We start from the raw sequence: 26,654 nt of genomic DNA on the forward strand, positions 1-26,654 counted from the left end.
AACCAAGTCTGAAGCCAAAAGAAGCCATACGTCTATGGTTTGTGTTGACGGAAATGCATCAGAATAGGATTGGGACGTACATGAAAACCTCAAGGAAAAGGTTATTTATTAATTGTGTAGAAATGTTTTTCAGTCAACTATGATTTTACACAGGCACTTTATACATGTCCTACATGGCCTGTGAGCATCATTGAAGGGAAATGACAACACGTGTTTCTGGGAGTCCTGCCTCTAAACAGGATCTCCAACAGTTTATGAACTAATAAAACTCCTGCAACACAGTTATTGTTGAACCACAGCTGATGTGATCAACAACAACTACCTGTTAGAAGGTCTATTTTTATTTATGTTGTCTTCCCTTATAGTCTGCTTACACAGCTTACGTAGAAATTAAACCGTATGATAATTTAGCGAGAGACCGAATTCTCAACGGCTGACTTTTTAACCCGTCCAAAGTAACGACGGAAAATCTGTTTACAAGGACTCTGTCCCCTTCCTACATCCCTGCCCCTTTTTACTGAAAGACTTGAAAACAGTCACAGGAAAAAGTCAATCAAGAGGGAGTTCTTTTTAAAAGCCACATTCTTATTGTTTTCTGTCAGAGCATGAGAGAGGAGAGGTGCCCACCCTCTCCCCGTCACTCTCATGTGGCCTGTTACAGACAGGAGACAGATAGTCAACGTGTCGGAAGGGACACGCATACTGTACGTACACAGCACCTTTGGAGAGTGCTCAAACCCCTTCAGTTTCCACACATGTGGTAGTGTTGAAGATTTTTGTATTAATTTGTTTAATACAAAAAAAAAGCATCAAATGTACACAGGTTCGCTCAGCACGTTGTGTAAGTATACCCAAGAAGACTCAAAGCTGGTAATGCAGTTACTTTAATCAAAATGTCGAATCCCCTATAACAAATTCTAGAGAAGTACGGGTGTGAACAGGAATTCATATTCACGAAAGTTACTTCTAGGACAACAAGGCATTTTAATTGTAGTAGGGATTTAAGGCATTTTAAGTGTAGTAAGGACTAGGTTTACTCTCTCGCAAACACACATACACACTGATCCTCTACACTTTGGTTCTAAAGGCTGATTTTGTAGGTGGACCTAATCAGTGTTTATGGTGTAGGTGGCAGGGAAAATGGGTCTGTTCATTAATCACCCTCCTTTCATCCCAAACACCTGCTCTTTAACAGCACAGCTGAATGCACACAGCACACCCTTACAATCTGACCACCTCATATCCGGCTCAGTAAGAGGGTTCTGCTCCAGCCGCGTTTCAGCAGCGTTACCGTTCAGATCGATTTCCTTTTCATGTGTGTGTTTGTGTGTTTGTAGGGGTGATCCCACATCTTAGAGCCCAAAACTCTTTTATTACATACACATTTAACTTTTTCAGAAAACACTCTTACCCAGAGTTATTTTTTTTTAACTTTTTGCTCCACATCTACAGTCCCTTTTTTTTTATCAGTTATTATTATCTTATGGGACAGAGCAGCGCTGCTCTCTGAGCTCAACGCCCTCCCCTTCATTGACTTAACATGAAAACACAGTTATTGGACCAACAAAAAGTGTCAGGAGGAGCACTTCATGTTTTTTTGATTAGCAGAACAATGCGCTGATAGTATTCTACACTTAGCTTCAGTTGGAGGATGTCTAATAGCAGGGGTGTTCAACAACAGGTGTCATACCCATTTAGATTAAAGGGAAACTTTTCCTAAAATGTTCAGATTTCCTACCATTGCACACACCCAATTCAAAAAGATATGTATTTCCCTGAGTGTCTTTGGCCCAGTAAATGTTCAGTTTAACTGTGTGTTAACAGCCACGCACATTAAAGATGATAATCAGTAGTAGCTCACCTGTCAGTCAAGTGATCTATAGATTTGACAGCTTGTAGTTTTTCCTGTGTTTCTACATAAAGGAATAGCAGAGAGGCTTGCATCTGTCTGCACCCAGGTTTTGTTTAGAAAAATATTATGCCATTCATTATTTGGCCTAAAACCTATTATTGGAGTGGTGACCTTATTGAGTTTATGTTTTTAATGCTTGTCTGCATAGCTTACAGAAGGCAAACCGCAACATAATGTATACTAGCAGGTTCATACTCGATAACGCTATGAAAAAACATGGTGGTTCAAACCTCTGATGATGGTAGGCTGAAAGCAATTATATATTGGCCTAAATAATAGTAAATATTAGTATGACAAAGCATTTCTTTGTACTGTTCTAATTGTGCTGATAATGGGTTTATAATAGCAACAAGGCACCTCAAGCCTGCTTAGATCTGTTTACATTTACACAGAGTCTGCGCATGCGCGTGTTTCAGGTTGTATGGGTGCTTGTGTGAATTTGCACTGTTAAACAGAGTTGGTTTTGTTAGTAAATCAGGTCAAATGTTCAGCATTCTGGTGGCTTGCAGATAGAATCTGTCTTTCAGCTTCTCTGTATGAGGCCCTATGTTTCAGTACAGCCCCTGGCTAGTTAGGGACATGAACAGTGTGTGGTTATGAGTGAAGGGTCCTTGATAAAACAGCAGGCTTTCATCAAGCATCATTTCTGATAGTTGTCTTGTTTGGGTGGGAGCAATGTCCAAGTGATGGGCTGGTCCAAGTTCAACACTCTCTGGGGGCCCTTCGGCTGGGGGCCCTTCGGCTGGGGGCCCTTTGGCTGTGTGTCATGATGCAGCCGGTCAGAATGCTGCTGATGGTACAGGATTTGGGGTCCTCTCCAAGTACTTGTTGCCTTAGGTGGTAGATGTGGTTATTGGCCCCACTTGACAGCATTGGTGGAACTGATGGTCCATGACAATTGCCTGTCTATGGGGATGACAAGGACAAGGATGGCAAAACTGCTGACTCTTTCTACTGCAGCCTTAATGATGTGGTTTGGGTGTGTTTGCACTGCTTCCTAATGTCAAAAATCATCTCCTTTGTTTCGTTGACACAGAGGGAGAGATTTTTGTCCTGGTACTACGATGCCAATACAGTTTTACTCAATAAAATGTTCCCAGTTACTGTGTCGATCAAATTGCAATTACAGGGCAGCATTACTATTTCCAGATGAATCCTGTATTTGAAACAAATAAATAATGAAGCGGTGTGAAACGGGACAAGAAAGCATGCAGCACCAAATCTGTTTAGCAAAGTTAATTGGTGTTGTACAATTGATTTTTATGTACACTAGACATAAAGGTCAGTTTCACTGAGTTTTAAATGATTTCTTGATTTTGAGGAAGACAAATTTAAATGTCCTAACGTTGTGTCCTTGGCAGCTGTCTGGGTTCCGCCCACAAAGGGTAAGACAAGAAAAACTTTAATTGAAATGCATTCATTTTTGTTACGGGTTTCTTTCTTAAAATGCTATAAATTCTAAAAATCTGTTTTTGCTTGTGCATTATGGGTCTTTTTTATAGATTGAAAAATGTGACACATTTTCCAATAAGGCTGTAACGTAACAAACTGAGGAACAAGGGGTCAGAATACTCTGCGAATGCACTGTATGATCTGGTCTCTAACAACCCACCCGGTACACAACGCTCTTTCTATGGTGGCTGTAGTTTGAAAGCTCCTGCTGTTTTCTATTGTTGTACTGTGGTTAATGGTATAGTTATTGTCTCTGGTGTGGACAACATTTTAGAAACCAAATTTGAAGATTTTTCAGTACACAGACCTGATAGGAGAGTCTGAAGCCTATGATATTCAAAGATGAACACTGGTTTGTTCTGTTTCAATCAAATCAGCATTGTGAAACAAACGGGGGGGAGATGTGTCAATAATTGTAAACCCACATATTTTAGAGAATACGTCCATTTCTAAATTAAGAATTTGTTTTTTCTCTTTGAATAATGTTTCTAAAAGGATAGATTTCTTTCATATTTTAACAGTAAGATCAGGCTAATAAACAACAACAGCATTGCTTTCATAGCCTTTATTGCTCATCTTTAACATGGGTGCCAATGATTCTGGAGGGGACTAGCAGGGCGCCAGTAGGCTTATGGAATAGCAATTTATATCACAATAGGAAATATACAGCTCTTCTAAACACAATACTTATTCATTGTAATGGAAAATAAATTTATTTTTGTGTATCCTATCCTTGGGTAACTGCCTTACAATACAAAACGTTACCTCTTCATTGTTTGAGTTGCAACACTCGAAGGGGTTAAATATGCTGGTTTGTCCATCAGTTGCTAAGGAAGTGGAGCCTCGTTGCGCAGGAAACAGGGAGAGCAATTTCCTGTTATGCAGAACGGGATTGAAGGGTCTACAATCCTCCAATCAGACTTCAGATGTATGCCCAGGAAACCAGATCCAAATGGTATCAGTCTTTGGAATCCCCTACATTCAGTTTTGCTGGATGTCTGTGATCTGCCAGGATTCAGGCGATTCTTTATAATTATAAATTAGCCTAGAGTTCCACAGCCTCATGTAGGATAAGAAAACCACCCCCATGGCTGTAAAAAATAAATATAAGCTTGGAAAACATGAAAGAATGGCTGGTTTGAGCATAGAATGCTGATAGGCTGAAGGCCATCTCACAAAATGAGTACACCCCTCACATTTTTGTAGATATTTGATTATATCTTTTCACGTGACAACACTGAAGAAATGACACTTTGCTACAATGTAGTGTACAGCGTAGTGAGTGTACAGCTTGTATAACAGTGTATATTTACTGTCCCCTCAAAATAACACACCGCCATTAATGTCTAAACCGCTGGCAACAAAAGTGAGTACACCCCTAAGTGAAAATGTCCAAATTGGGCCCAAAGTGTCAATATTTTGTGTGGCCACCATCATTTTACAGCACTGCTTTAACTCTCTTGGGCATGGAGTTCACCAGAGCTTAACAGGTTGCCACTGGAGTCCTCTTCCACTCCTCCATGACAACATCACAGAGCTGGTGGATGTTAGAGACCTTGTGCTCTTCCACCCTCTGTTTGAGGATGCCTCACAGATGCTCAATAGAGTTTAGGTCTGGAAACATGCTTGGCCAGTCCATCACCTTTACCCTCAGCTTCTTTAGCAAGACAGTGGTCTTCTCAGAGGTGTGTTTGGGGTCGTTATCATGTTGGAATACTGTCCAGCGGCTCAGTCTCTGAGGGAGGGGATCATGCTCTGCTTCAGTATGTCATAGTACATGTTGGCATTGATGGTTCCCTCAATGAACTGTGGCTCCCCAGTGCCGGCAGCATTCATGCAGCCCCAGACCATGACACTCCCACCACCATGCTTGACTGTAGGCAAGACACACTTGTTTTTGTACTCCTCACCTGGTTGCCGCCACACACACTGACACCATCTGAACCAAATAAGTTTATCTTGGTCTCATCAGATCATAGGACATGGTTCCAGTAATCCATGTCCTTAGTCTGATTGTCTTCAGCAAACAGTTTTCGGGCTTTCTTGTGCATCATCTTTAGAAAAGGCTTCCTTCTGGGATGACAGCTATGCAGACCAATTTGATGCAGAATGCGGCGTATGGTCTGAGCACTGACAGGCTGACCCCCCACTCCTTCAACCTCTGCAGCAATGCTGGCAGCACTCATATGTCTATTTCCAAAAGACAACCTCTGGATAAGCTGGGCATGTTCACTCAACTTCTTTGGTCAACCATGGCGAGGCCTGTTCTGAGTGGAACCTGTCCTATTAAACCGTTGTATGGTCTTGGCCACCGTGCTGCAGCTCAGTTTCAGGGTCTTGGCAATCTTCTTATAGCCTAGGCCATCTTTATGTAGAGCAACAATTTTTTTCAGATCCTCAGAGAGCTCTTTGCCATGTGGTGCCATGTTGAACATCCAGTGACCAGTATGAGGGAGTGTGAGAGCGATGACACCAAATTTAACACACCTTCTCCCTATTTACACCTGATACCTTGTATCACTAACGAGTCACATGACACTGGGGAGGGAAAATGGCTAATTGTGCCCAATTTGGACTTTTTCATTTACGGGTGTACTCACTTTTGTTGCCAGAAAAGCAAATTTTTTGTCCATTAAATTAACATCAAATTTATCAATACAGTGTAGACATTGTTAATGTTGTAAATTATTATTGTGGTTGTAAATGGCAGATTTTTACTGGAATATTTACTTAGGTGGCCCATTATCAGTCTGTCCAGTGCTCCAATGACATGCTGTGTTTTCTAATCCTGCTGTATCTTATTAAAAGTCTAATTTATCATTACAAACCTTTATTGCAATTGTGTTAGCACAGCTGAAAACTGCTAGTTGAGTACCTGGAGCATCAACAATTTTGGTTTCGATTACAGGCTCAGAATTGCCAGAAACAAAAAACTATTTTCTGAAACTCGTCAGTCTTTTTTTGTTCTGAGAAATAAAGACTTTTCCATACGAGAAATTACCAAGAAACTGAAGATCTCGTACAACGCTGTGTACTCCCATCACAGAATAGTGCAAACTGTCTCTAACCAGAATATAAAGTGTTGTGGGAGGCCCCGGTACACAACTGAACAAGAGGACAAATACATTAGAGTGTGTAGTTTGAGAAACAGACACCTCACATGTCCTCAACTGGCAGATCCATTAAACAGTACCCGCAAAACACCAGTCTCAATGTCAACAGTGAAGAGGCGATTCTAAAAAGCTATTTAAAAAGATGGCTAATAAAAAGAAAAGATAAAGATGGGTAAAAGAACACAGACACTGAACAGAGGAATATTGGAAGAAAGTGTAACTGTTAGACAAATCTAAGTTTGAGGTGTTTGGCTCACAAAACAGAACATTTGTTAGACAGAGACCAAACTAAAAGATGCTGTAGGAGTGCTTGAAGCCATTTTGTCAAGCATGGTGGAGGCGATGTGATGGTCTGGGGATGCTTTGGTGGTGGTAAAGTGAGAGATTTTACAGGGTAAAAGAGATCTTGAAGAAGGAAGGCTATTACTGCAACACCATGCCATACCCTGTGGACAGCTCTTGATTGGAGCCAATTTCCTCCTACAACAGGACAATGACGTAAAGCCCAGCTCAAAACTATGCAAGAACTAGGGCAGTCAGCTGGTATTCTGTCTATAATGGAGTGGCCAGCACAGTCACCGGATCTCAACCCTATTTAGCTGTTGTGGGAGCAGCTTGACTGTATGGTACGTAACAAGTGCCCATCAAGCCAGTCCAACTTGTGGGAGGTGCTTCAGGAAGCTTGGGGTGAAATCTCTTCAGATTACCTCAACAAATGTACAACTAGAATGCTTAAGGTCTGCAAGGCTGTAATTGCCGTAAATAGAGGGTTTTTGACGAAAGCAATGTTTGAAGGACACAATTAAAGTAATTAGTTCTAACTTTGTCAATGACTAAATTTCCTATTAATTTTGCTATATTTCCTATTCAAACTTTTTCATGGAAAACAAAGAAATGTTTTGTGACCCCAAACTTTTGAACAATGTGTATATTATCTTTCTGATGAGGGCCAAAGCGTAAGTCGACCTGACAACAGCATAACTGACCAAGACCAGAGTGTTGTATTTAATGACTTGACTATATGTACATCTCCGATAAGAGAAACTGAAATTACTAGATGAACATTCACCTACATTTTCCTTGATTTTCGCTTCAGAAATGTTGCTCCCTCAACAAAATTCAATGCGTTCTGCGTTGCATTGGATACAGGGTCTTCTCGCATTATTTTTTTATTAGGCTACTGTAACCTGCCTACCCCCTTATTTGCAGTAGGCACCAAGCTTTGCGTATGCCAGCAGTGGCCAATGGCCATGTGGATTTCCATTTTAATGAACGGCTCTAAGTACCACTTTACTGAATTTAACTAATATTAGCAACTTTTCTAGTGGGTGTTTTTAAGGACAGATCAGTCAGTCTGACAGCGCAAAAGGCGCTTCCCACTCAGGAAACGCCAGGAAGCACCTCCCGCTCTAAGCTCCCCACTCCAAACCCTCGTGTATCAGTTCAGTGGCTCTCAACGCATACAATGCGCCCGCCCGCACTCGTGGACCGTTACAGCTGGAAAGTTATTTGCAATAAATGCAGTAAAAAAATACATTAAAAACTGCATTTTAAATTGTTGTTTTAACTACGTCTGTGGCGTATAAATAGTTTGTCTTTTGGTCTTTCAGAAGACGTGTTGTCTGGAATGTAGGCTAGTGGGTGTTGCTTTCTCACAAGGATTGCTACAAGGTAAACGCTTCGGATGTTCGCGCTGATGGTTCCCGAAAATGAACACAGGTAAGAGCACTTTCATTTGGACAGATGTAGGCCACCGATCATCTATATCGTTGACAACGTTTTAGACGGATCGTAAGTGAGTTGTTTGGAGTTCTTTTGTCCCAATGAAAATAATCCAGTTAAAGATTGTCAAAAAAGGACAGAGACTAGGATAGGGGACATAATGCCACAGACTTGGATAACAGTTATAGTGTGAGCGGCTAGACTGTTGAAATGGTAGGCTATATTGTTGTTTAGAAGTATAATTGATAGGGGTGATGCAGTTCCACTTAAATGTAAAAAGAAAATATATCCCAAACTAAACAATTACAAGTCAGTTGTTATCTGTCATACATTAAAGTCAAGGTTTGGGGGAAAGGACTGTTTGTAGCACGGCTATCTAGGATAATTGATGTTATATTGGAGGATTTTAATGGATTTTCTCAACTACTAATGTAATTTTATGGCATCGTTATTCAATTAGTAATTTAATCTATATTTGCATGCAACATTGCAGCTGTATTGATAATCTCAGTCTGATATACTTTTACAGCCAGTAGTACAGCCTGTGGTGCACCCAATAGACAGCCAATATTACAGCCAATAGACAGCCAATAGATAGCCAGTAGTAGAGCCAATAGTACAGCCAATAGACAGCCAATAGTACAGTCTGTGTTGCAGCTGTTTTCCTAAAGGACTATAGTGAGGAGACCATAATTAAAAACATTTGATCTCAAATGGATCTAATAAAGTCCTATTTGAGCAGTTGTGCTGCCATATATTCTCTTTGGTCTTGTTTTGTACATTGATACTCACATCTTCAAACAAGCAAAAACAATCTATGAGACAGGCTTCTCTCCAGTGAATGGCAGGAAGTGACTTGGGGAAATCCTTTCTTAAATCCTTTAGTGTTTTGCCCCTCTAAGCAGTAGCTATCTAATTTGAATACCCTTCCCTGGTGGTCTATCTGTTTGAAGACTTTTCATAAATATAGCTAGAAGAAAGACTAAGCTTTTCAGAAATTGTGGGATTTTATGAAATAGTGTGATGACTGTTGTTTTAAAATTGGTAAAAAAAAATTTGATTCCATTTTAACTTGGATAATGTGTGGCGTTCCACCTTGAAATAGCCCATGAAATTGTTTGACACCTATTATGTCAGAAAACAGGTCTAGTTCGATGTAATAAGCATTTCTGTAACATTATTTTGTTAAAATATAATTGATTGCACCATTACCAATTTCAGTCTATTGGATTCATATCCAAACTTCTGTCATCCTTTTTTGACCAAACCTGTATGTTATATAATGTATTCTTTAACCTAAGTATCATGCATTTTGTGATAATGTTTTTATTTGAGTTCAGTGACTTTGGTATATACAGCTTCAGAAAAAATTAAGAGACCACTGCACCTTTTCTTTCCTTTCCAAAAAGTTGAAAAGGAAGGTTTTGAATGAGGAACAGAAGGGTTCAAATTAAAAGACCACTGCAAATTGAACGCTTGTGTTCCTCACTCAAGACTTTCTTTTCAACTTTTTTGGAAAGGAAAGAAAAAGCTGCAGTGGTCTCTTAATTTTTTCCAGAGCTGTATGAACTTCATTGAATCAGATATTAACATAGTTTGACCACTAGATGGTGCAGTTACTGCTCAACTTGCTCTTATTTTCTGTTAAATGTTGCCAATAACCACACATCAGGATTTGTTGAGATTTTAAGTGATTAATATACAACCTCGCTATCAGAATTTTGGTTTTTGTATTTCAAAATGTCAGTTGGAGAATTATTTTATAAACAGTCTGGTGCAGTCAGACCATTCTTGCTGAAGAGGTAAACCATTAATAAATACTGTAGTTCTAATGGTTTTAACGTTATTGCCTCTAATGGCCTTAAATATCTCAATCCTGGAATTATTTTTCCCTTATGCATTGTGTGACAGTGGTTGACTTACAGTGGATATAAAACGTCTACACACCCCTGTTAAAATGCCAGATTCTTGTGATGTAAAAGAATGAGACAAAGATAAATTATGTCAGAACTTTTTCCACCTTTAATGTGAGAAAAAAAAAATCACAATAACCAGTTTGCATAAGTGTGCACACCCTTAAATTAATACTTTGTTGAAGCATCTTTTGATTTTATTACAACACTCTATTAGCATGGCACATCTTGACATGGCAATATTTGCCCACTCTTCTTTGCAAAAGCGCTCTAAAAATGTCAGCTCTGGCTGAGACATTCCAAAATGTTAATCTTCTTCTGGTGAAGCCATGCTTTTGTGGATTTGGATGTGTGCTTTGAGTCATTGTTGTGCTGAAATGTGAAGTTCCTCTTCATCCCCAGCTTTCTAACAGACGCCTGAAGGTTTTGTGCCAAAATTTCCTGGAATTCGGAACTGTTCATAATTCCCTCCACCCTGACTAAGGCCCCGGTTCCAGCTGAAGAAAAACAGCCCCAAAGCATGATGCTGCCACCACCATGCTTCACTGTGGGTATGGTGTTCTTTGGGTGATGTGCAGTGTTGTTTTTGCGCCAAAATTACCTTTTTGAATTATGGCGAAAACGTTCAACCTTGGTTTTATCAGACCATAACACATTTTCCCACATGCTTTTGGGGGACTTTTGTAAACTTCAGCCGGGCTTGGATGTTTTTCTTTGTAAGAAAAGGCTTCCGTCTTGCCACCCTACCCCATAGCCCATTCATATGAAGAATACGGAAGATTATTGTCACATGTAGCACACAGCCAGTACTTGGCAGAAATTCCTGCAGTTCCTTTAATATTGCTGTAACTCCTCTTGGAAGCCTCCCTGACCAGTTCTTCTTGTCTTTTCATCAATTTTAGAGGGATGTCCAGTTCTTGGTAATGTCTCTGTTGTGCCATATTTTCTCCACTATTTTCTTCATTGTGTTCCATGTTATATCTAATGCTTTGGAAATTATTTTGTATCCTTCTCCTGATTGATATTTATCAATAATGAGATCCCTCTGATGCTTTGGAAGCTCTGCAGACCATGACTTTTTCTTTTAGATGCAACTAAGAAAATGTCAGGAAAATCCTACTAAAACAGCTGAACTTCATTTGTGATTAATCAGAGTCACTTTAAATGATGGCAGATGTGTAATGACTTCTATTTAACATGAGTTTAGATATGATTGGTTAATACTGAACACAGCCACATCCCCAGTTATAAGAGGGTGTGCACACTTATGCAACCAGGTTATTGTATGTTTTTTTTTTTTTTAAGATTTCAGTTTGTTTTTCAATTGAATTGTTCACATTACAGGTCACATTAAAATTGAAAAGAGTTCTGACATGATTTATCTTTGTCTCATTCTTTTACATCACAAAAACCTGGCATTTTCACAGGGGTGTGTAGACTTTTTATATCCACTGTATCTGGAATTCTATCTGTTTTTGTGTGAGTACAATACATCAAACTGTCCCTTTAAGGCGTAATGCAGTGAATGTGGACATGGACTATCATGCATTTTGGTTTGTGACAGAGAAAATGTTTCATAAGAAAAAATATAATATGTCTAATAAATACATTGGTGTATTTTTGGTCAGAAATGTTAAAACTTAATAGAGCTCTGAGTCTTACCCCAAAGGACCTGGTTTCTGCAGACAGCTCTATTGTCCACTGCCAAATGCAAAATGTTGAACTTCTTTGTAGCAACAAAGTCCCTAATGATGTGTTTTTTTAGCAAGTTGATTTTCAATAGAGAGCATGGTCAAATTGTTAAGTCTGTCTTGGCTCAAGGTGCAGTGCAAATGGTTTTTAATGAGCTTTTGTGTACTAGTTACACTGTCTTTTTTTGGGCAAATAGAAAAGTGGCACAATTCTTCTCCTCCATTGGTGTCACTAAGACAAGCTGTTATCTCTCCACAAACCATTTAAGTAAAAAATGCAATTACTGTAAAGTGTAAGAAAAAAAATTCTAAATCGTTTTTTTTCTTGAAATATCTGGTCAACCAAAAGTAGAAGTGAAATGCGCTGTTGCTGTAATTCTGCTAACTTCCAATAGGTTGGAGCAAATTCTGGATATTAGAATATTATTACGTATTTATAGGTTCTTTCAAGACGCACTGATGTCCTTTTGGCAGTCTGGCCTATTGTTTCAGATTTTAAATTATTGCAAACTGGCCTGCTTGCTAGCTATCCTAGCTATACAAAAATATTGCCATTAGTCCAGCAACACATTGAGTCAAGACTGCCAGATATTATAATTCCCTGAAATTAAATACCATGCATTCCCCCCATGTATTTTTCCTTGATATCGTAGTTAGGCTACCACTAACCCAACCTGTAGAACACCGACCCCACTCTCTGTTTTGACTAAACAATCTCTGATTGTAGGAGCTAATGAGGATTTCTTTTATTTTCAGATTATAACAAGCCTGCTCTTGCTCCTAAACCGAAGCTTGTGAGTCACTTCACATTTAAGTTGTCTTCTCCACTTATGTCCCGGCCCTGCTCCCCAGCCAGGGGTCCCAAACCTCCCATCGCCCCCAAACCTAAAGTGCCACATGACCCCGAGAAACAGGACACCTCCCTGCTTTCCCACATTGACCAGGACGGTTGTACCAACGGAGGACTGCTGCCTTCAGACCAGGAACTGGATGAGGAGAACGAGCCGGCACATTCTCTGAGTGATGAGGAGAAGAAGCCAGTGCAACCTCAGTATGACCCATACAATCTCAGTCCAGGAATCAGCAAACCCAAGAGTGGGTGTGAAGAGATTTTGGAACAGGAGGAGAAGGAGGATGAGAGGATGCAAGAGCTAGAGGAGGACTGGAGGCTAGTGGACGGCATTCTTAATGAGGAGGTGGACTCTATGGGATTCACAGTCAAGTCAGAGGACCTGTTGGAGATGAACGAAACGGACGTGGCGGATGACATCGACGCTGATGGCTGCTATGCGGGCGAGGCTCTGGCCGACACCGACGAACTGTCAGTCTGTGACCTCTTCATCCCCGGAGTTGAGGAGGAGGCAGCGTGCCACCCCTGTGAAAGTGGGCCGGGGGAGGAGGAGAATGAGGAGGTAGCGTGCCACCCCTACGAAAGTGGGCCAGGGGAGGAGGAGATTGAGGAGGAAGGAGCGCGCCACCCCTGTGAAAGTGGGCCGGGGGAGGAGGAGATTGAGGAGGAGGCAGCGTGCCACCCCTACGAAAGTGGGCCAGGGGAGGAGGAGATTGAGGAGGAGGCAGCGCGCCACCCCTGTGAAAGTGGGCGGGTGGAGGAGGAGATTGTTGCAGAGGAGAGGAGAAGGGAGGACGAGCACCGAAGAGACGAGGAAGAAGATGCGGCCGATAGCGCTGTGGACGGAGTAACGCAATCTCTTTCTGAGGAACCCATAGATCTTGTCGTCAGCATAGGGGTGACTTCTTTTCAGGGGGAGGTTGAGGAAGAAGCAGAAGAATCCTTACCTAACCTATGTAACCCACCGACCGACGATGGATATGATGTCATTTGTCATTCAGAAGAGAGATCAGAAAAGTACAAACCGTATTCCATTATTGACGAAGAGCCAATTACTTCTGAGTACATTATGAAAGAAAGTGATCGCCATCTTAGAGCAAAACAGTTATTTCACGAAGAGGAGGAAGCAGTGGACCCCAGCATGGAGCCCTATTACATCTCAACTGAGGACATTGTGGATGCAGAGCCGGGCTTCACGGAAGTCAAAGCTCACGCACTGGCAGAAAGTGAGAATGCACCAGAGGAGTTTCCGCTGGTCACCACTGAGACAACAGAACCCAGTGAGTACGCAGCCATAGGAGACGATGACTCGCTGTGTGATGACTCTGGGGGCCGGATCGAGTGTGTCTCCTCAGAGGACTACGTTGAGATCGGAGACGACAGTGACGACGATGACCATGACCACAGCGGGGGGGAGAACGTGACCAGCTCGTCATGTCCGAGAACTCTGCCCACAGTTCAGACGTCAGAGTTTTTTCCGAGCCAGAATAACAACCAGCCCCGATTTAGGCTTGTTTCCATCTCCATGCCAGCGGACGCAGACACCTCCCAGGCCTCGTTATCTGACAGCCAGCTTCTCTCCCCAGACTCCTCTGATGTGACCCTGGATGAACAGGATCTAGACGGCCACATTGTCCCTTACTTGGATGAGAGCACAGACACAGAAGACAACCTGAGCGACGAGCATGTCTATGAAGAGGCCGGCTTCGACTCAGAGGGAGAAAATGTTCTGCATTTTGGCAGGAAGTCTATTGTGACCAGGTCTCGGTCGTTGTCAGGGAAAGTGCCCGGTTACGTGCCTGAGACGGTTCTTGAGGAGGCGGGCTCAGAGTTTCACCTTCAGAACTACTGTGTGGTGGGACTGAACCAGAGTGGGCCGTCATTGAGCAGCAGCCCCATGTTGAACTCAGCCAGAGGCAAGAGCTTGCGCAAACCACATCGCTTTCTCTTGTACCCCCGCTCTTTCTCTATGGAGGGACGGGACCTGCCCCTCTGTGTGTACAGAGAGGACCAGGTCTCCCAGGGGGTGATGGGGTTGGACAGCCTCTCCTTGCCCAGTGTCATGGGCTCTTCTAGAAGCTTCTCCCAGCAAAGCCCTGTGCCATCCAGTGGTCTGTCCACACCTACCTCTGTGGTGGACATCCCTCCTCCTTTCGAACTGGCCTACATCACCAAGAAGCCCATCACCAAAAGCTCCCCGTCTTTGTTTATCGAGGGAGACTCCCAGGACAGGCAGAAGAAAAAGAAGTCCTCCTTTAAGCGATTCCTGATGCTGAAGTTCAGGAGAAAGACAGAGAGTAAGCTCCAAGTGGATGTCAGTATCCCCTCCTCCAGCCACCATGTCCTCGATTTAGACAAGCACAGCGTGGCCAGCTCTCCGCAGCCCTTGTCCCGGGTCAGTAAGCCCCAACGCTCTCCGGATTCCCCATCTACCTTCCTGTTCTATAAGGACGGGAAAAGAAAAAGGGCTTCTGTGGCCTTCCTCAACCGCGGTGTAGCACGAGTCGAGTCATTCGAGGAGCGTTCCCATGCACCCTTCACTCCTCTCCCGCTCACTAAACCCCGCTCCATCTCCTTTCCCAATGCGGACACATCAGACTACGAGAACATCCCTGCCCAGACTCTCAGCTCCGACTATGAGAATGTTCAGATCCCCACCCGGGGGCCTGTACGACCTGGGAACTTTGCAGGTTTCTTCGACCATCCGAGTCGTGTGCTGTCCTCTGCCAATGAGACTGATGGTTACGTCGATATGAGTAGTTTCCCTGGGTTTGAGAGCAAAGCTCAGTCACCTGAGCAAGAGCCTGAAAGGTATGGGGGAATTTGAGTTTATACTTTAGTCTTAACTTTTACAGATCTCAAGATGAATAACTATAATAACACTGTCTGTTATTAAAACTCCAAAGCAGATGTTTTAATTTCAGTATCATATAAGTTATTGGTAACAGTTTAGTATCGTACAGTGATTATTCTTTTGTTGAAAAGGTCAAAAGGAAAGGAAACAGTTGTTTTGCAATAAGCAAAACAAGAATTTAGCTGTGACTGTCTGAGAGTCATGGGGAGGGTCAGTGGGGATATGATAGTGGTTATAGATTAAGTACATTTTAACAACATATTATCCCTCCAGCCCAGAATAGTAGGTTAACTATTTTTTAGTAGGTTAACCAGTTTTCTTTGTCATTCGCAAAAGCCCCAGACTGCATCTTTAAAAACAAAACTCTCTATTCAAACCACTTTAGAAAACCTAAATGATCTCAATCTGTGTTTAATGCACAATAGATTGTAAACACAGACTATCCCTTTCTAATCAGGAGATTATCAGTTATGTTGTAGTGCTTATTATAGATGATAGATATTCATAACATGGTTAACCTAACGGGTTAACCCACAGTTTATGGAAACAATATTAACTGGCTAGCTAGCCAGATTTGGCAATGTTTGGTGGTCAGTGAGACAGAGAGCTAGCAGCTGAACTAAGCTAGAAAACAATGTAACCATTGTTTAAAAAAATGATCCCAACAACATGCTTTGTGTTTAATGACACACAGTAGAAAGTACCCCGGGTGCACTGAACTTTGCCATTAAAAATAGGTCTTCTCTTTCATAAATAACTCTAATATTTCCCATTTGAAATTTCTGGATGACAGTTGCTATCCAATAAATACAGATACTGTTTACCCTAAATCCTGGGTTGGGCTCAAGAACAAATTGTTTGGTGTGGCTGCTGCACCTCACAGATTAAATTGGTTTATCTGTATTTGTGGTAATCAAGCATTGAGGTGAAATAGATGTTATAGAAATAGATGTTTTAAAACAGCATAGAAAGGTGGTGGTTATTTTTTGCAACCTTTTATTTTCACATGTAGCACTGTATTTCAAAAATAAAGGAACGATTAAATCACCATTATTTAGAGCAGTGATTCCCAACCAGGGGAGCTAGGGTCTTTGTGGGTACCTGGCCTTTAAACGGGATATACTTCAGAACACTCATGAAACTATAGGCTTAGTAGTGCTTTACAGAGGGTACTACAGGGGTACTCCCAAGCATTCAGTTGGTGGTACATTGACTGGAGAAGGTTGGGAACCACTCTAGAGAAACCCCCAACGTTAAACTTTGATTACATTATATGGGGCCATGTCTCATTGAGACTCCGCCCCCCTTTAATTCCTTTTGGTTACTGTAGTGTGATGTGTCCACTGTATCAGCCCCTGACCTAGAGAGATTCCCCTATTTGTAATATTCGTGAATTCTGCACATGTTTTGTCCACTATGCAGTGTTTACTACACCCTCTGGGATTTATAACCGAGGGTCAGTTGCTGTCCTGACATACACACACACACACACACACACACACACACAGCTGAGGATTACCCATGGAATCACAAGTAATCAGTATTGCATCCCTGGGATTTGTCATTTTGGACATGACATGATTTTCATGGAAAATGAGGCCAGAAGGCCACTGGACTGGAAGAGTTGGAAATGCGGGGAGGGAGCAGGTCAGGTTGTTTATCCAATCACGTAGGAGGGAGTGCATCGCTGAGGAAGACACACGTCAGGTCTTTGACATTGTAGTGTTTCTTACTTGGATACTACCTATGGTAGGCTGTACCATGTTAGGTAGGGCTGGGGATGCTCTTTGGTATGACACACTGAGACCACAGTAAAGATTCTCCTCACATCTTCACTTCTGATATAGTACTCTGCTGGTTTCATCTCCTGCGCTGACATTAACCCATCCCCCCGTGTCCTCACACTATTCTCCAATTATACAGACCTTCCTCATTGATTCATTGTTGGAGCACTTTGGAGTCATCCTTCATCCCTGCAGGCATTCAAACAGAAACAGGATTGGGAGATGCAATCTCAGTGTGCTCTATGATGTGTGTTTTGTAATCCTGCGTTGCTGTGTGGTAGCCACGTTTGCTATTCTGAAGCACCGGTTGTCCTGATACATAGGACTCTGTGAATCTTGAGTTGGTAACATAAATGGTGTTGTTAGGGACTCAGCAGTTGAAACAATAAAAAGGTATTGGGCTAGAAAATCTGTATTGACCGTCTCTATTGTAAATAGCAGGCATTTGTCATTTTTGTGGGGCCGGCCAAGAAGAGCAAATGTTTCTTACTGACTGACTGACTGCCCTTTGTTAAATAGCGTAATGGTTAGAGAAGGTGACCTGTGAACAGTAGGTCCCGTGTTTGAATCGTGTCACAGTCTAAGCAAATTATGGATTAGGATTTGTTCTGGATAGACAAAAACTTCACTGGCTACAACCTTCAGTAGCTACGTTATAGTAAGCCTAAAATAAAACTGTTTATGGTTATACAGTATTGTATCTATTTCTGGTGGATTTTCGAAGTACACATCCATGCATTTTTTTTGGGATAATGTAGGCTTTATCATAACCCCTTGGACACTAAAAGAGTAGGGGTTTCCAAAATTATCTTGTCTTTTCACTTGACAAAAAAGTCAGTTATCGTCACCTATATTGATAGTTGTAAAAAGGGAAAAACATCCAATATGCGGCAGTCCTGTGGGCGAAAATGCCTGTTGATGCTAGAGGTCAGAGGAGAATGGGCCGACGGATTCAAGCTGATAGAAGAGCAACTTTGACTGAAATAAACACTTGTTACAACCAAGGTATGCAGCAAAGCATTGTGAAGCCACAACACGCACAACCTTGAGGTGGATGGGGCTACAACAGCAGAAGGACCCCACCGGGTACCACTCATCTCCACTACAAATAGGAAAAGAGGCTACAATTTGCACGAGCTCACCAAAATTGGACAGTTGAAGAATGTTGCCTGGTCTGATGAGTCTCGATTTCTGTTGAGACATTCAGATGGTAGAGTCAGAATTTGGCGTAAACAGAATGAGAACATGGATCCATCATGCCTTGTTACCACTGGGCAGGCTGGTGATGGTGGTGTAATGGTGTGGGGGATGTTTTCTTGGCACACTTTAGGCCCCTTAGTGCCAATTGGGCATCGTTTAAATGCCATGGCCTACCTGAGCATTGTTTCTGACCATGTCCATCCCTTTATGACCACCATGTACCCATCCTCTGATGGCTACTTCCAGCAGGATAATGCACCATGTCACAAAGCTTGAATAATTTCAAATTGGTTTCTTGAACATGACAATGAGTTCACTGTACTGAAATTGCCCCCACAGTCACCAGATCTCAACCCAATAGAGCATCTTTGGGATGTGGTGGAACGGGAGCTTCGTGCCCTGGATGTGCATCCCACAAATCTCCATCAACTGCAAGATGCTATCCTATCAATATGAGCCAACATTTCTAAAGAATGCTTTCAGCACCTTGTTGAATCAATGCCACGTAGAATTAAGGCAGTTCTGAAGGCGAAAGGGGGTCAAACACAGTATTAGTATGGTGTTCCTAATAATCCTTTAGGTGAGTGTGTATATTCATATATTGTTTCAAGTGTTTTGTAAATTGAACACAGTTAAGAACTTAAATAATAACCCTTTTGTATCTCACCTTCTGTTTGGTGACAAAGCTCCCTTTGTCAACCTATAACATATTTTTTTCCTTTAGGGCAGATTTGCCTTCAGAACAAGATTCATGAGGAAAAAGGCTAACCTGCTATATTTGAAGTTATTGACCAGCGGCTGCTCACACTCCCACTACCAGCAGGAGGAAGCTTTACAAAAAGCCCAGGGGAGCTGGAAGAGTCATTTGTTATCTCCTTTTGTAATATGCCACAGTAAATTTAGCCTTTGGCTATCACAAAACATTATAGCACAGGGTCTGCAGAGACTGTGATGCTATTGCCTTAAGTTGCCTGAAGATGGTAGTTATAACATTCTGAGATTAAGAAGTGTTTCTGGTGTGAGATGATTTGGAGGATGAAAAGTCCCAGTCAGTTCCATTGGGTGTGATATGCTCCAGTAGTATTATGTGGAAATGTATTACTCTATGCTATACTCTCATTGTCATAGTGGAACGACACATCATTCATTATTATGGGTAATTTAATTCCCTTTTCTGGCTATTGGAGAATGGAAACGTAATATACATTCCAATGGTGTTAAAACCCATTGGAGCCTGCAGTGAAACACTAACGTCTATAACAGCAATAAGAAGCACCGGGGGCTGGTTACACTGCTAACTCAAGGATGTGTTGTCATTAGAGCATTATCATATACTCCCCATTGAGCAGCAGTGATGAGCATATCCAGCCCGACTCCCAGCAGAAGGGCGTCTGTTAGAAATGCCTCCCAACTGACGCCAGGCCCAGGCCTTGGACTGGCTACGGTTATGTCGCTGGAGGCACTCTGGAAGGTTTATTGGTTTCTCCCCACACTTAAGACGTGGTGTCTGTTCTCATAATTCCACGTTCATGCTACATTTACATTGAAGTCATTAAGCAGACATTTTCCTACACTCGCTATCCATCTGTCTGATGGTTCTCCATATAGCCTTGCTATTATATGGCAGTATATTTACAAGGAGGCATGTGAAGTCAATTTAGAGATTTGTCACACATCTCACAGATTTGAGAGATGAGTGGAACAGCTCTGCCTAAGAGCCAAATGATGTGGCGAAAATATCGACTTTATATAAACTATGTGGTTTGAAGGTAAGACTTCATGTTGTGGTTTTGTAGATAAAAACTTTAGGGATTGAAACGCCATACAGCTTGATAGAGTCGTCAGATGGAATCTTAAAACATTGTTCTGACAACGTCATTGTTCTCTTCTTGGGCGAGTTGTTTTTCATCTGTGTCCTTAGAGAGCCTTTGAGATTCATGAGCCATTCATCATGGCGGAAGGCTCAGTTCGCTACACCATGCCCTGTCAGAGATCACTCTGCGGTTGATTGGTCCTCCTTTCCATTGCTCAGACATGTTGCTTTTCTGTGAAGATGCATTACCAGCCCTCTGTACGGTTTGAAAATGGACCTTTGTTGGGGACAAGCTTTGTCTCACTGTGTCCCAACTTCGTATGAATGTATGATTCATAGGATTTATGTTACAGTCAGTGTCTGGTCTTTCAACCACTGCCTGTCAGATTAATTACAGCTTCATAATGCCTCCCTGTAAATGTTGTTTGGATAGTAATATCTCAGATTGATATGAATACTGCCTCCCTCTTTCTATATTTTCTCTCCTCTCTGCTTGTCTCTCATTCTCTGTCTTTCTCATTTCTCTCTGTAGTTTCTTATGTCTCCTCCTGTCTATAGATGGTTTCTCATTTCTCTCTGTAGTTTCTTATGTCTCCTCCTGTGTATAGATGGTTTCTCATTTCTCTCTTTAGCTTCTTATGTCTCCTCCTGTCTATAGATGGTTTCTCATTTCTCTGTCACCCACTCCCTTGCTGTCCTCTTCTACTTCCTCTTGTCTCACCTCTTCGTTCCTCTTGCTCTCCTTGTAACTACCAGTCATTTTTCAAAAATGACTTTGACAAACCTGTCATGGTTTACTATGGTCTGTGTGTGTGTGTGTGTGTTGACTAGTGAAATACATTATTGTCAAGGTTTTACTCCTGTCTCTTCAGTGCCTATACAGAAGCCTACAACGTGTGCTCCCTTGCTGCTTTATTTCTCCTCTCTCTTATTTTTCCTCTCTCTTCTCTCTTGTCTTGCTTTTCTCTTCTCTCTCTTTTCCTTTCCCTGTCCTCTCACTTTTCTTTCTCCTCTCACTCTTAAATTCATAATAGTCTAGGGAAATTACTCTGTAATTTAAGTAGTTAATCTTGGGCAGTTCTGTCACTTTGTTTCACACAATATTATTTCTGATGTCGACATGTCTGGTGATTTGTAAAGTTGCTCTAATTCCCTGAGATGTGGATCATCTCTAGAAAGATCCCACTGTAGGCCATGTAATATGGGTCTCTCTTTCTATACCTTCTCTCCTCTCTGCTTGTCTCTCATTCTCTGTCTTTCTCATTTCTCTCTGTAGTTTCTTATGTCTCCTCCTGTCTATAGATGGTTTCTCATTTCTCTCTGTAGTTTCTTATGTCTCCTCCTGTCTATAGATGGTTTCTCATTTCTCTCTGTAGTTTCTTATGTCTCCTCCTGTCTATAGATGGTTTCTCATTTCTCTCTGTAGTTTCTTATGTCTCCTCCTGTCTATAGATGGTTTCTCATTTCTCTCTGTAGCTTCTTATGTCTCCTCCTGTCTATAGATGGTTTCTCATTTCTCTCTGTAGTTTCTTATGTCTCCTCCTGTCTATAGATGGTTTCTCATTTCTCTCTGTAGCTTCTTATGTCTCCTCCTGTCTATAGATGGTTTCTCATTTCTCTCTGTAGTTTCTTATGTCTCCTCCTGTCTATAGATGGTTTCTCATTTCTCTCTGTAGTTTCTTATGTCTCCTCCTGTCTATAGATGGTTTCTCATTTATCTCTGTAATTTCTTATGTCTCCTCCTGTCTATAGATGGTTTCTCATTTCTCTCTGTAGCTTCTTATGTCTCCTCCTGTCTATAGATGGTTTCTCATTTCTCTCTTTAGCTTCTTATGTCTCCTCCTGTCTATAGATGGTTTCTCATTTCTCTGTCACCCACTCCCTTGCTGTCCTCTTCTACTTCCTCTTGTCTCACCTCTTCGTTCCTCTTGCTCTCCTTGTAACTACCAGTCATTTTTCAAAAATGACTTTGACAAACCTGTCATGGTTTACTATGGTCTGTGTGTGTGTGTGTTGACTAGTGAAATACATTATTGTCAAGGTTTTACTCCTGTCTCTTCAGTGCCTATACAGAAGCCTACAACGTGTGCTCCCTTGCTGCTGGTCCGCCATGGGGGTCAGAGGTTAAGGAGGAGAAAAGGGGAGTGGGGGAAGAGGACCAAGGGCGCACTTCTGAAGAGGAGGAGGAGGGGGGAGGAGCTGAGAGCACTTACGACAGACAGGTGACATTTAAAACCTTTTAGACTACTAAAATATTTTAAGATACAATATTGCTTTGGAATTATGATGACTATGTTATTATGGTATATTACTTGAGCATTATGTTGCTCTGTGCAGACCGACGGTCGTTCCAGAGCCTTCTACATTGCCAAAGAGCTGGTGGACACGGAGAGATTGTGAGTGACCAGAATACTGCAACACTAATGATCAGCAGCAAATCTGTTATATTTCAATTGGTTGTTTCACCTTAATAGCCTATAATTTAATGTATATCTAAATATTGGCTGCCTTTATTTCTCTATCTTCAGACATGTAAAAGCCCTCAAGCTTCTCCAGGAGGTAAGTTGTTGTAAACTGTTCTAAACAAAATAATTGGCCAGAAGCAAAGGAAATCGTTTCAAGATGAAGTTTATGAATTGCCTGCTAATAAAAGCTCGGAGGGTGTGGTATATGATGACACTGGTAAGGGTTCTTAAATGGTGCCTGGATACAGCATCAAGCCATGGCGTATTGGCTTTACCATGAACCCCTGATGTTCCTTATTGCCTGTATTCATTGATTACCAACACAATTAGAACAGAAAAAATAAAGGTTTTGTCACACCTTTCAGCCAATCAGCATTTAGGATTCACACAGCCCGGTTATAATGTGAAATAGATATCAGTTGGAACATGGTTTCAACCAATGGATGTAATGGATGTTGCAGAGGAGAGCAGGCCGTCTTATGTTAGGGGAAGATAAGGACAAGGCAGGAGATTTGGAGACTAACCCACCCACCAGTATCATCTGATGTGGTGATTATTATTCTGGAATTAAAGTTAATATTAATGCACTTCTCTCCTCATCACAATTTATCTCAGTTCCCTGTCTGTCATCCCTCTCCTTAGATACCAGGCTTTGATTGGTACGGATATACAAGCAGATCAGCAGTCTCCCTTGAACTGTATTCAACAGTCCACTGTGGTTAATGGATTGACACAGCAGTTTTACTGTGTATGATTTTTGGGGTAGAACAGTAAATTACCTGGAATCTGCTATTAGTGTTATCAAAATGTACGATGAAATTTAATCACAGAATGGGGCAATACCTTTACCACTCAATGACAGGCCTCTGTATATAGTGAAACTATAGCAGGCCTACATACAGTAGTTTACTCTGCTACACTGTGAGAAGGTTTGACCAATGTATAACATTTGATACTTACAGAAGAATTAGAGAGAGAATGTGTGTGAATAGTCATGTCTTCTAGCTCAGACAAAGACTGGTTGGCTGTCCGAATAACTGTCCTATCAAAATGTTCTACACTCACTAACCAGAATGTATTGCACAGAAGCTGATGATCAAAGCTGACTCACAATGGAAGAATGGCAGGACCATTTGTGAGCTCATTATGGCCTTCGCAGTATGGATGAGCAAATTACCTGATGATACCTGTTGCTTACTGCATTCAGTGTGAACAAACAGTACACTGTAAATGGTTTCTGGTAGCCCATGATCGGTTTACAGCATGTAGTTGTACGAAATGGTGTGGAAGACGAATTATATATACAACCATAGATTTCATCCAGTGACAGTGTGTCCTGTACAGTTTCTTAACGGCCCGTATGGGGAAACCCTTGTGTCTCCGTCAGGACTTCAGGGAGGCGGTGGGGGCTGCAGTAGGGGAGGAGGGGGATCCCGTGCTGGAGGAGGAGAGACTGAGGGAGATCCTCAACGAGCTGCCGGATGTTTACACCCTTCACCGCAGAATCCTCACCGAGTTAGAAAACCGCATCCGGCAGTGGTAAGACACACACACAAGCTATCAACACTGTCTGGACACAAGCTTCTGTGCAGAAAGTGTATACATCCATATTTAGTAGGGACAAAGTGGATTGTCAGGTGTGGGGACACTAATTATAATAACATAAATGAAAGCTACCTTTTATTTGAACTCACGGAACCCATATGTTTCTTTTGTGACCCTACATGAGAAATTATATTTAGTTTAGGAAAAGTGAAGGGCTACAGCAAATATTTGAGGGGCTACAACAACAATATCACTGATTGTGACCCTTTCATCACTTCACTTTTTTCCTTTCCTTCATCTGATACTTTGTATTCCTTCAGGGATGAGAGCCAAAGGATTGCTGATGTTATCCTGTCCAGGAAATCAGAGTTTGTGGTCTTCACAACCTACATCGGTCACTATGACCGCAGCATGAGCCTGCTAGATGACAGCTGTCGAACCTCGCCTGCCTTCTTGGACATTGTCCGCCAGTATGAGGTTAGCAGGACTTTTTACAGCAAATAAACGGCTAATTGTTCAGAGGGGACAGTGTTACTGTGTTACTACGAGGTAGGTACATCTCTGTGACGGTCAGTGTTATTACTGGGTTGGTACATCTCTGTGACAGTCAGTGTTACTACGAGGTAGGTACATCTCTGTGACGGTCAGTGTTATTACGAGGTAGGTACATCTCTGTGACGGTCAGTGTTACTACTGGGTTGGTATATCTCTGTGACAGTCAGTGTTACTACGAGGTAGGTACATCTCTGTGACGGTCAGTGTTACTACGTGGTAGGTACCTCTCTGTGACGGTCAGTGTTACTACGAGGTAGGTACATCTCTGTGACGGTCAGTGTTATTACTGGGTTGGTACATCTCTGTGACGGTCAGTGTTATTACTGGGTTGGTACATCTCTGTGACAGTCAGTGTTACTACGAGGTAGGTACATCTCTGTGACGGTCAGTGTTACTACTGGGTTGGTACATCTCTGTGACAGTCAGTGTTACTACGAGGTAGGTACATCTCTGTGACGGTCAGTGTTACTACGTGGTAGGTACCTCTCTGTGACGGTCAGTGTTACTACGAGGTAGGTACATCTCTGTGACGGTCAGTGTTACTACTGGGTTGGTACATCTCTGTGACGGTCAGTGTTACTATGAGGTAGGTACATCTCTGTGACGGTCAGTGTTACTATGGGGTAGATACATCTCTGTGATGATCAGTGTTACTACGTGGTAGGGACATCTCTGTGATGATCAGTGTTACTACGTGGTAGGTACATCTCTGTGACGGTCAGTGTTATTACTGGGTTGGTACATCTCTGTGATGATCAGTGTTACTATGGGGTAGATACATCTCTGTGATGATCAGTGTTACCGTGTTACTACGTGGTAGGTACATCTCTGTGATGATCAGTGTTACTACGTGGTATGTACATCTCTGTGATGGTCAGTGTTACTATGGGGTAGGGACCTCTCTGTGATGATCAGTGTTACTTCAGGGTAGGTACATCTCTGTGACGGTCAGTGTTACCGTGGTAGTACGTGGTTGGTACATCTCTGTGTCCATAAGGACATGTTTCGTTGCACTGTTGTTGTCTAGCTGCTGATGGATAAGCCAACTATAGCTAATTAACTAACAAGCAATCTTTACATCTATCAAATCAACATATTGTTCTGCCAGGAGGTCAGCATTGATCATGTGTATATCTGTGTGTGGATCCATGTGTGCGTGGAAATGGATTTGGGTGTAAGAAAGTGTCCATGAAATAGTGTGTGTCCATTTTTATGTGTTTGTGTATGAGAGCAGATGTGTATGGGGGGATTTCTTAAGGAGCCTGTAGGGACTGTAAGTGCTGACCAGCACTCTGGTGAGTTATTGGCCCTGGATAACACCACGCCACGTGTGATTCTGCTGAAATGTCACTTAGCTGTGCAGTTTACATTTGCCCCGTTCTCTTCCCGCCCTTCCAGTCTTCTCCTCTGTCTCTCTACTTTGTCTGTCATGTATATTTTATAACCATACTGCTTTCAGATATCAATTGTTGTGGTACTGTTTTTCCCCCAAATACTCAGTAATGTTTTTATGGTCATTGCTTATACATAGAAATGTATACACACATTTTATACAGACATTGTGTTAGACAGACAGTCTGAGAGGCATTTACCACGGTCCGTTCAGGGACGTAGCAAACGTTTGCGACTCGTGTTGGCTAACATTGATTCGGAAACAATGAATACATATCTTTCTTGTCCTGGAGTTGTGCCAGTGAATGGACGACTCAGCAATGACAGCCTCGTAGTGTGTTATTCCATGGATTAATAACATGTATTTTTTTACAATTTGGTATTAACTAACTA

At 42.0% G+C, this 26,654-nt stretch overlaps 1 protein-coding gene across 1 annotated transcript in view; it reads left to right on the top strand.

Annotated features, from left to right (window-relative positions):
* The first annotated feature begins 7,924 nt into the window (after positions 1–7,924).
* The window catches only part of LOC105017226 (FYVE, RhoGEF and PH domain-containing protein 5), a 32,131-nt gene continuing 13,401 nt past the window's right edge, over positions 7,925–26,654 (top strand). The window contains exons 1-7 of the mRNA XM_034287013.1: positions 7,925–8,196; positions 12,560–15,464; positions 22,367–22,526; positions 22,642–22,700; positions 22,833–22,863; positions 24,157–24,308; positions 24,635–24,791. Of these exons, the coding sequence (XP_034142904.1) occupies positions 8,187–8,196; positions 12,560–15,464; positions 22,367–22,526; positions 22,642–22,700; positions 22,833–22,863; positions 24,157–24,308; positions 24,635–24,791 (3,474 nt within the window). The 5' untranslated portion in view covers positions 7,925–8,186. The remainder of the gene's footprint in view (positions 8,197–12,559; positions 15,465–22,366; positions 22,527–22,641; positions 22,701–22,832; positions 22,864–24,156; positions 24,309–24,634; positions 24,792–26,654) is intronic.

This window comes from Esox lucius, chromosome 17 (genome assembly GCF_011004845.1).
Source record: "Esox lucius isolate fEsoLuc1 chromosome 17, fEsoLuc1.pri, whole genome shotgun sequence".
Classification (NCBI taxonomy): Eukaryota; Metazoa; Chordata; class Actinopteri; order Esociformes; family Esocidae; genus Esox; species Esox lucius.